Consider the following 12103-nt stretch of genomic DNA (forward strand, 5'->3'; position numbering starts at 1 on the left):
GCTGTTGTTGTTGTTATTGACGATGATTGGAAAATTGTTGATGCCTAAGTGGCATAAATATCAAGTATAAACGAACAACCACTTCTGCCACAACTACACCAGAACCACTAATACAACTAAACAAATTTACTCTACTAACCCCCATCCAAAATCTATCTATATGTATGTATATCGGTGGATATACTGGGTACAACATACTATAAACCAAGATAAAAAAGCAGACAAGAGCAACCAGCAGGTGGATAAGTAGCTCACCTTTAATAGTTAATTTAAAAGCGTTCGTTTGTTTGTTTGTGTGTAAATCTTTTGTGTGGATGAGTGTTTATTTTTGTGGGTGTAATGAATGAGTGAATGAGCTTAAGTTGACATCATGTCATAATGTCACACCGTGAACGAGGTTGAAAAATCATCAGAGAACAAACTTGAAACACGGGACCAGATAATGCCACAACATACATGACATAGCGCCATCAAAAAAAAAATCGCTAATAAATGTATGTTTTCGCATAAAAATTAGTGAGCAAAAATAACTTGTCCACATTTTAGAGATTGTAATTTAAATTACAAGAAATTAAATACATATTATTGTCGTTTCGTATTACCCTTATAATTTAAGAAATTAGACGAATCTTAGAAAATAACATTAAAAGGGTGTATGTCAAAAAAGTGTATGTATGTATATGCATTTCATCATTTCCATCAAAATATTAGTCGTAGAACCTCCAAACAATATATATTAGGGAGTTTACTAGACTCTAAGGCAATCTAGAATGCCTGTTTATTAAAATTAAAGATAGGGTCCATTAATATTCCCTATTGTCAATAAATTTTTGTCTATAAATCGTTTATAATTATGTAATCATCAAAAGTTTGGTCCATAATTAGCCCAAATTCCCATTAAAGGTTTTTTCCGAAAATAAATCAAATGTCGATGAAAACATAGAACATTCTATTAAACTTCTATTTTTGGAAATTATATTTTAAAATTTAGCGCCAGCTGAATGTTTATTTTTATAAATATTAACAATTAATGAATGAATCCTTAAAGGAGGTTAATTAATATGGTCGGACTTGACCGACATTTAACGCTTTTATTCTAAAAATTCACTATAAACAAAAAAAATGTATAAAACCTCAAAAGTCATGAAAATGTTTATGCATATTTACGCAATTTAACGCATAAAACAAGAAATAAGGATTTTTTTCTCACGTTTTTGTAATGCATAAGTGTAAATAATTGTAGCACAGTTCATAATTGGACAAAAAAGTTACACCCATTTGAAAAAACCCCGTATGATCAAAATGTCCAACTTTAAATACGGCAGTTCTTGACCGATAAAGCTGAAAATCGATCGATTTTAAAAGTTGGCTCACTTGACATATTTATGTATATATATTGGAGCAAGCGACTTGGGTTTTCACCTGTAAAGGTTTCACTATCGGCGTTTAACTTGTTTAGCAAGTACTTTAAGAAGCTATAGGGCTGATGTGGTCCAGCGAAATTATTTTGACTTTCTGTTTTTTTGCTATATTTTTACTCATAACTTATTTTTTGAACAATACACACAATTCACCTCCATCTTTTGTTTGTTCATGTTTTTATTGTTTGCATGGAATTCATTCACAATTAACCTAAATTAAATTTTTCACAAAAAAACCTTATTGAGTATCAAATCATATTACGCTAATTCTTCAGGAATGGGATTTGGAAATTTTTATTAACAAGAGATTTTTACTTTTTTAGTCAACAGATAAATCTGTAAGAGATAATTGCATAAATCTGTATTTCGGACAAAAGTTTTATATAAATATTTAAAAAGACAACTTATATCATAGCTACTGAAGCCAGCTTTTTAAAACTAATAGAAAATGCTATGGATTATGTTAAATTTAAAATAGGAATTTAGACCAATTCTTTCAATAATAACTTATCCATCCCTGCTACAGATGTTTAGCCATATACTTTTAAACTTTTCCACTCCAACATGTTGTTAATGTTCGAATGAAAAATGTTTATATTGAAAAGCATTATTTTTAGCCCACAAACATTATCGATACAGATTAATACAAATAAGAAACAAAAGAATATTTACACGTTCGCTGTACTCGTTTAAATGCAATAAAATTTTATATGAACACACATATTTATGTATATTTATATAAATAAGACTTACCTCGAAAGTTGTGAAAACAATTTTTTCAATGGAACCGAAATAACGCTCCCACAGCACTTGTGTTTGTTGGCGTAAAGAGAAGATTCGTTCTTCAGTTATAGAACGAACTACTTCAGGAACCTGTAAAAAAATTAAATATTTATACACATTTATTATAAAGAATACGAAATGCATTATTAATGTTAAAAAATATATATAAAATAATAACGATTTTCATAAAGATTTCACATTTTCAAAATGTCGAATGCAACCCTCGAACACACTTAAAGTTATAAAAAGATCAAAATAAAACTAATTTTTGTTTTGGCAATGGGCCTTACTTCTAGCTAGAACTATAATTTGTGCCACCATCGATTTTTTGCAATTTTTAACTTATTCTTGTTCAACTTATTTATCAAAAATCGATTTTCAATACTATAATTATACCCAGCGTGCTTCGCTACCCTCGACGTAATGAAATAAAATAAATATTATTGTAAATTTTCAAACAGTCCAATATACATAATGATTAATTCTAGTTTCAATATTACAGGAAACTCAAAAAATATCAGTTGCAGAACGAAAATGTAACAGAAAGTCCCTTTTTTAGATTTTAGTTTAATAAGGATGGTGCATGTTAAATTTTCAACCAGAAGTTCCTCTTATACAGATTTTATTACACTCAGGAAGCTGCGTGCCCAATTTTATGTATTTAGGTTAAATATTATAGAAAATTAAAAAAGTTTTATTAAAAAAGCTCCAGAAAGTCTCTTTTTATATATTTTCGTTCAACGTGTTTCATTTTATGTTTATACATATGTATATTCATTTTATGTTTATACAATACCAAAAGACATCTTTTATTTAATTTTATGTTTCTAAGTTCAATATTATAGAAAGTTCAAAAAGTACCAGTTACAGAACGAAAAAGTACCAGAAAATACTCCATTTTAGATTTTCATTCACATTAGTCCCTGAATGCTTAGTTTGAAAACTCAAAAGTACCAGTTAAAGAACGAAAAAGTACCAAAGGGTTCTCTTTTATAGGTTCTTATTTACTCCTTATGTCTCTAGGTTCAATATTATAGAAAATTCAAAAAGTACCTATTGAAGAACGAAAATGTACAAAAAATTCCCCTTATATAGGTTTGCATTTACTCCGGGCTCTAGAAAATTCAAAAAGTACCTATTGAAGAAAAATTACAAAAAATTCCCCTTTTATAGGTTCGCATTTACTCCGGACTCTACATGCTTAATTTCATGTTTCTAGGTTTAATATTATAGAAAATTCAAAAAGTACCAGTTAAAGAACTAAAAAGTACCAAAAAGTCCCCATTCATGGGTTCTCATTTACTCCGGTCTCTACATGCTTAATTTCATGTTTGTATGTTCAATATTATAGAAAACTAAAAAGTTACTTTTGAATAACGAAAAAGTACCAAAAAGTCCACTTTTATATGTTCTCATTTACTCCGTGCTCTACATGATTAATTTCATGTTTCAAGGTTCAATATTATAGAAAATTCAAAAAGTACCTTTTGAAGAACGAAAAAGTTCCAAAATGTCCCATTTTATTGGTTCTCACTTACTTGGGGCTCAACTACTCTAATTAACTCAGGGGTTCACATGCTTAATATCATGTTTCTAGGATCATATTATAGAATCATATTGTAAAAAACACAAAAAGTACCAATTAAAAAACGAAAAAGTACCAAAAAATAGGTTCCAAGTAACACCCCATTTGTATATTTACTGTTACTAAATCTGTCAATTTCTTCAATTTTATTAAAATTGAGTTTGAATAAAATAAAATGTTCCGTTTTCCCCCTTTTGGTACTTTTTTCTTCCTATTGAAGTAATAAACATTTTATTATAAAAATTTGCAATATCGTAGTAGGAGCCCATCATTAAGTATTCATGCACATGTTAATACAAATCAATACATAGGAAACAATATACCAAAAATAGGTACAATTTCCACTCTTAAACATCCGAATATAGAGGGACTATATTCAATAGTCTCTATCTAAAATAATACAAGTTTTCAGGAGAGCAAAAAAACTGTTTATTTCGCTAGTTCGTGAAGATTTTTCAATTTTTTCTTTTACAATATATTTTTACGACCATATTCTAAACCATTATATAAAAAGAATTTTAATTTTTGCATTATTTACAAAATTATTCACAAATTTATATCAGATAGAGCTTATTTTTCTACGAAAATGTTCATTCAACCAACAGATAGAGAGTTTTTCATGGAAACATAAAATTTTTATTTGAATTAAAATCAATAAATATTATATTTTATACAATTTAATGGAGGAAAAGAAACCAAATTGTTGAAAAAGCAACAGATTATAATGTTTTGGTCCAAAATCAATGTTATATAGTTAAACACGACAATAAAATTGATTTAATTAGTATCATAATGAGCGATATCTCAAAAACTATTAGACCGATTTTAAATATTTTGACGAATTTGTGTTCAGCATGTCCAAATTATTAAGAAGACTTGTTTTGCAACAGAAAATTATCCAAAGGGATCGAGTTTGAAGCAATTTTTGGATAAGATAGAGAGTTTTGCATTCAGAATTTTTCTTTTTTGAAGATAGAAAAATTTGAAAAATGCTATAAAATTGCCAAAAAATATTTTTTTTCTTTGAAATTTATATCACTGATGCGCGATAGTTTGCTGAATATTTTGCCATCAAAATCTCATTTTCATAAAAATGAGAGATAGCGACTATTGAATATAGTCCCTCGATATCCAAAAAGTAATAAATTCGTAATTTTTTTTTTTTCGTTAGGTAATGAAGGAGTCAAAAATATTTTTTGTATGTTCATTGGTTTAAAAGATACATGGGGTGCAAAATAAGTACCAAAATACAGTTTTTACCCGTTTATTCCGTAAAGGGGCCGAATTTGAAAAAAGTACCAGTCACCTGTCCGTTTATTTTTTAAATGAACGACAATATGCTTTAAACTGTTTTTGTATCTTTTCTAGTTTAGGAGATATGAGGTTACCGAATTTACCCGTTTTTACCCTTTTTTAGCCCCTAAACATTCGAATTTCCAAAAATCACGCCTTACTGGATCTTTTTGGTGGGAGACCAATCTCCTGTCCAAATTCCAGCTCTTTAGCTTCAACCGTTTAGGCTGTACGATGATGAATCAGTCAGTCAGTTTATATTAAGCTTTTTCACACTCAGTCCTTATTTCAGTGCATGTTTGCACAACTGTGATGGTACATCCTGTACGTGTCGCAGCTGTTTTTGCTGCAATAATACATAAGCTGACGTCCTATACGAATTCAAGGTCAGTTTCCTATATATATGTATATGTATGTATGTATGTATGTATGTATGTATGTATGTATGTATGTATGTATGTATGTATGTATGTATGTATGTATGTATGTATGTATGTATGTATGTATGTATGTATGTATGTATGTATGTATGTATGTATGTATGTATGTATGTATGTACGAAACTCTCTATTTAATAATTTTATTAAAGCATTTAAATAATTCTCATAATTGTATTTATATATTTGCTTTACCAAATGGGCAATCATAATTAAAGGATAATAAAATGTATATCGCTGATTTGTTTTAATAGGGTTATATTGTGGAAATTACTAGCGGAATGACTACCTTATATGCACCCTTCACGAAGGTCAAAAAGACTCAAAATATTTTGGGAAACATCAGAAAACAAAGAGAGATACATTTTGAAAAGATCTCAGTATGAGGGGTTGCAGGTTCGCCAGAGACTCTAATCTGTTTCACTACCACGGACTTATATAAAGTATTTTATCTGTTTAATTTTGTGACTTCTGAACCCGCCAATAAGGTCCAAGTTCAGAACGACAACACTCTCTAGTCTTGTGAAATATTATTAAAAACGGACGTTTACAAAATTTATTTTCTTTCTTCGAAATTCCCTCAATGTGGCCACTTTTAATTTAAACAGTTATTTTTAATAATTTAATAAAAATATCGTAATTGCAAATATTTGTAGTTGCAATAGTGTCATGTTAATTTGAAAGAATATATAGCATTTTTAAATGAGATTAAGCAACAGGTTGTCGCTCTAGGATTTCACTGTGTATTTCATATATATGTATATTCATACATACATATGTATATAAATATTCTTACGTATTACAGGTATCCACAGTAGACTTGCCCTTAGTTCCAATGTATATAAAATGTATTAGAGACTGGTTTAACTTACTAAAAAACTAAATTATATCCTCCAAAGGCATTTTTTAAAATCTGGTCTAATGCACATACATATTTATTAAACATACATGTTTGTATACAAATGTACATACATATAATGTATGTACATAGTACTATAATATATTAAGTTTTAAAGGTTACAGATATAGCGATATATTTGTTTAATATATTTAAACACAAATACATTGTATACAAAAACAAAATTACACTACATACATATTTACATTTCTACAGTTTTTAATCCAATTTTGGTTTGTAAATACGGCAGTTTTGAGTCATAATACCGAACAAATTTATTTCGCAATATTCTTAAAATGGAGAAAAAACATTTGTAGTAATTATTACACAAATTGTAGCTAAAAAGTAATAGTAAAAACTATATCATATTATCTCCTTATTTTTACCAGTAGCAAAACATTTAAATAACCATACTGAAATGCATTTCATTACTGTCACATCAGCATGACTTCAGAGAAGTGAATAGCATAACTACAGAACTCAATCAGGAAAGATTGCATTCCATGTAATACTTGGGAACTTGTTACTACATTCGGAATTAGATCTAAAAAAGTTTTTCTTGAATTAAAATTCGATAGGGTTCAATATTCAAGAAATACTTGAAGAATTACACCACTTAAATTTGAAAAAAGTCGAGGAATTTAAAAGCGCGATTGTATTACAATGAAATGGCGCTACCTGAATGGAATTTTTGGACGTAAAATAATCCACGACATCTTCGTTGGTGAAAAGGATGTTAAATTCATTAAATGTACCATATAAAAAACTAATTTTATATTAATTTTCATTTGGAACCACGCAGGAGGGCATTTGCATTTTTGGAATACAATTTTTGGAGAAAAAAAGCACCAAAGGGGTCGAAATTTTATTATATTCAAACTCATGAGCCCATTTCGATAAAATTTTAAATAATTTTTTGGAACTGGGATACCAAACCAAAACATTTTCGTTATAAAACTAATAAAAGTGCAACATGTATAGAGCTCAATATAGTAAAACATATTGGTTTCTTTATACATTTTAAATGTGATCATTCAATTTTAATTTTTAAATTAAATTCTGTGTTTGTTAGTACTTTACCTGTAGTAACAGTCTTTCATCGGCCCAGACAGCCGCTTGTTTCCAATCGATTTTCGATTCAAAAGGTAATACCCAATCGTTGGATAACAATACAGGAATGCAACCAGCTTGTATAGCTTCGAGGAATCTATAAGATAAGATAAACAAAACGTTTTTAATAATTTTCACAAAATTAATAGCGCTTTTATTTATTAATTTGTTATGGTGTACAATTTTGATTTAAACATATACTAAACATACCTGAATGAGCCTAAACGTCTCCCCCGAGGTACTAAACAGAATGTAGAGTTAAGCAGTAAGGATTCATAGTCATATCTAGAAGGACAAGAAATATATTGAAATATTATTTATATGTATATAAAATAAGTTTATTTAAAAATAGTTTAAGCTAAAAAGATATTTATTTTTTTCTTACTTTTAAAGAATCTTGAAATTTAAAAAAATCTACAAGAATTACTTTAATATTCATAAACTCGTTGGATATAAATCACTCCACTCAAACTAAAGGAGGATTATTAATTACTATATAACAAATTTCGGATCGGTAGAATTTTACGCAAGTCCATATTGTGTTAAATACGAGATATTTTATTGTCAATTTTCTAATACTATTCTTATTAATTATTTGATTGCATATTTAATAATAAACCTATTTATTAAAAATACATTGGAATAAACTAATTTTTAACACGTACTACATTTTTTAAAACTATTTTGCATTTTTATTATTTGTATTACAATCTGACAATATTTAAATCGTATTCGTGTTATTTTTTTTGTTTGTAAACATCGATTGATTTCTTTTGTCATAAATTCAATATTAACTTCATATTAAAACCGTCTTATATTAAAGAAAATAGGAAGAAGAAATTGAAAACATCACAGAAAATCATAAAATTGATTTTTTTCCGCAAATGTTTTTGACGCTTTGGTAATACAAAATTCAAACTTTATCTTTGTGTAATTGTGTCACACAAAAACCCATAAACGCAGCAGCACTTCTATGGATATTTCTTAATCTACAGGAATAAGTTCAGTCACATATTCACACTCAAATACTCATACAAAAACATCTTTCTCTTTATCATAAAATGTATAAAGATAATGATGACAATGACAAAGAAGATACAACCACAACTACAAAAAATCGCAACTACATGTAAGATAGAATTAGTTTTATATTAAAAATGTTAAACTAAAATAAAAACACAAAAATAAAATCAAAAACAAAAACAAACAATACCACAAGAACAGATAAGATGAAAACATGAGACAAATAAAGAGATTTGACATAAAAATACTTTGAAGACAAACGAAACATCCTATGAACTAATATCCTTGTGCTTGAAACAGTGTTGACTAAAAAAGAAACACTTCAATTTGATAATATACCATCGACAATAACTGTCATATTCAGACATTGTGCTTCAGATAGCAACAAATAACATCATTGTATTAAAATCCAATATTTTTCCCATTTAATTCAGTAATTCACCTAATCAGCCCAACGAAACTGTACTTTCTAATTAATTTTGTATCTGACTAAACAGCACTCAAGTTTTAGCCAATACTGTAGCCATAAATGTAGTTTCATATTGACGCGAAATGGCTTACAATGAGCAGCAGTTAGATATCAAACCATTTATGATGTTATTAAACTAAATGGTTGTTCTGTTTTTCCTAATGTTCTTTCTCTTGCACAAGAAAAACTTGTAGCAATTTTCAAATCATACCAATTACTTATTGTGCTACAATTCGTATATAATTTATATAACATTGATATTGTTGGTTCATTCAGTAATGTTGTTTAAATATGATATACTGATAATATGTAAACGTAGACGTGGAACCTTGCCCTATTTATTCACCTTTGCTTAAGCAATAAAACTATTATTCTCGGAATTTTAATTTGATACCGTATTTCTTGTTTTTATATAAAAAGACATTTTTTAGACATTGTACTCTCAAATTTCGAAAGAGAAAGTTCAGATTCGATTTCCAGAAAAAAATCTATGGACAGACAAACATAAGTATTTTTTCAGCTAATTCGCATCGAAACATACTCTCATGGAATCACTGGCGAACTGAATGATTGAAAGCGGCTTAATTTTTTAACGTGGTATAATCGATACTGTATTGTTTTCGAAAGGTAGGCTAATATACTTGATGAAACAACTAAAAAACTATTACTATGGAGGAAGATGTCAAACAAACCAAACAACCAAAAGACAACTTTCACAGAGACAAAACATGAAGTCCTGCCGTGTTGATAGACGGAGGTCTTTTTGAACCACTGGGTGAGCTTCCTTTTGTATCCTACACGCAGGTGACAATTTTTGTACATGGCTGTGTCGGTCCATGTACAAGCACTTTGCTCAAGTAATTGAGCTATACAATCTCTGACCATTGCTGCCCCGTTGCTTAACTTCCGAGATGCAAGAACTTCACATCCGTTTACAACCATCCAGATGAGATGGCCTCAGTTGAGTTGGAAATAGCACCTAGAGACCTTATTCGGCAGACCGAAAAACGAATCCATTAAATAGGCCGAGGACTTTGTTCTTACTCACAGAGGACACACTGTAGTAAATCTGGTATGAACAGAGTTTTCCCTGAACATACTTGGACAAGGAAGAAAAATTCAATGGTATCACTTGTATAAGATACTTTTCATCCATCTTCAACCCAGCACACTTCTCATTCATCCGACACACTCATAGAAAACAACATCCGACACACTCACTCTAGGTATAAGGGCGGGTGTGATCCGTATACCCCTACATTCATCCTGTATCATATACACTTAAGGCCTACTCATTTCCAACGCCTAGTCCCACAGTCACTCCTCTGTGGGGTATCTGTTGACATCGGCAACAGCACCAAACTTATCCCGAGTTATAGATTTCAACGCGTATCATTTCTTTAACCACTGACCACCGCTGCAGATTAAACCCAAATTCTCGGGAAGCCACTACGTAGATCGCGAAAGAACCTTAACGAACTGACCAGCCAGGACAAAGTCCTGCGGGCAACTGGCGAACCGTAGTACCAGATTATGTGGTTCTCTGGTTCGACCCCATATCATATTATTTCAAGGAAAGACCGAGGATACATTTGATCATCACTAGTTTATAGTCCCGGCAGACTAAAGGTACAGGTACCACCTCTATACCCCGGTATTGCAAGATTGGGTCTTCATCAAGGAAATAAACCACGGGAGGGTTTCACAGAGACAATTGAAAAGTTAACAAACTTTTTGGCAAAACGGAAACTAAAGTCAGCCAACTTTACAAGCCCCTCCAGCTCACAAAATTAAACGCTGAGGATTTCAAAGAATATGCCTGTCGCGTGAATCTTCAGTGTGAACTATATAAGATAAATCAGTTCAACGTTGACCACATTTACTATAATACCTCAATGATGTTACGGATACAGCATATTTGGACTATATTGTCTATGAAACGCAGAAGTTTATGAATTAAAAAACAACCACACGCCATACAAGCTACAGTCAAACTGCCGAACGAAAATAGTTTTTTATACGAATGCTATCAATAATAAACTCAGTCTCATTAAATGATCACAACGTTCTGTTGCAAGTCGACACAACATCCGACATAAATATCAATATCACACAAACGATCAACCTCAAACTCAATTTCACTTTTAGCTGAATTTACATCAGCCGTTTTTATTAGAAACTCAACTAAAACTTCCCGACACAAAATTTTGTTTCGAAAATTGGCGCAGAAATTGTGACATTAAACACGAGAACAATCTGATTTCACCCAAGCTTAAACGGCCAAGCAAATGATCTTGACTCACAGACAACATGTAATGAGAAGTTACCCCTCAACGTTCTTATGAAAGTATTCAATATTACCAATTCATTTAGTTGTTGTTGTTGCCCTAGGCGTCGTAGAAACCTTGTTGGCTACCTATAATTATGCTGCTCCAGTGTGGTCTCCATCGCTGAGTGATACCCAGTGGAGAAATATTCAAAGCTCCCAAAATGCTACCTCAGAACACCATCTACATGAGGAAACGAAGGTCCTCCCAGTCAAGGAACATAATGTCATGCTGACTAAAAAGTTCCTCCTGGGATGTCACCGGAGGAGTCATCCCAACTTTAACATCACACAGTTGGATGCTCCCCCGAGGCATGTCAGAAAGGACCTTCGTGTATACGAAGAGAGCATACGAAGTTATGTTCAGGATCCCTTAGATCGGACTTCGTATACAGCAGCTTTGAACGGCATTCATAGAGACGCCATCAATACCGCGGTTTCAGGTTACCGCATGAATGTCGTTCTTGGAGGTCGCCCACCGCCCATAGCAGAAATAGAGAAGAACCTGCCGCGGAAAACAAGAGTTGCTCTGGCACAACTGAGATCGGGATGGAGCAACAGGCTCAACGCCTACTGGTCCCGCATAGACCGTGTCGTCCCCAATATATGCCCATCTTGTGGACAGGGTCCCCATGATACCCACCACATATTCAACTGTCCAGCCCACCCTACTTCACTTAGCCCAATGGATTTATGGACTAACCCTATTGAAGTAACCCAATTTCTTGGCTTGGACCTAAATACAGAACCCCCGGATT

General features: G+C 31.2%; 1 protein-coding gene across 1 annotated transcript in view; it reads right to left on the reverse strand.

Annotated features, from left to right (window-relative positions):
• LOC119614574 (exostosin-1) overlaps positions 1-12103 on the reverse strand; it is an 82592-nt gene that overhangs the window by 45541 nt on the left and 24948 nt on the right. Inside the window, exons 3-5 of the mRNA XM_037970690.1 lie at positions 7738-7812; positions 7498-7624; positions 2175-2294 (exon numbers count right to left, since the gene is read on the reverse strand). Of these exons, the coding sequence (XP_037826618.1) occupies positions 2175-2294; positions 7498-7624; positions 7738-7812 (322 nt within the window). The remainder of the gene's footprint in view (positions 1-2174; positions 2295-7497; positions 7625-7737; positions 7813-12103) is intronic.

This window comes from Lucilia sericata, unplaced genomic scaffold, assembly GCF_015586225.1.
Source record: "Lucilia sericata isolate MDLA Ls3-8-SP2 unplaced genomic scaffold, ASM1558622v1 Contig000042F_arrow, whole genome shotgun sequence".
Taxonomy (NCBI): domain Eukaryota; kingdom Metazoa; phylum Arthropoda; class Insecta; order Diptera; family Calliphoridae; genus Lucilia; species Lucilia sericata.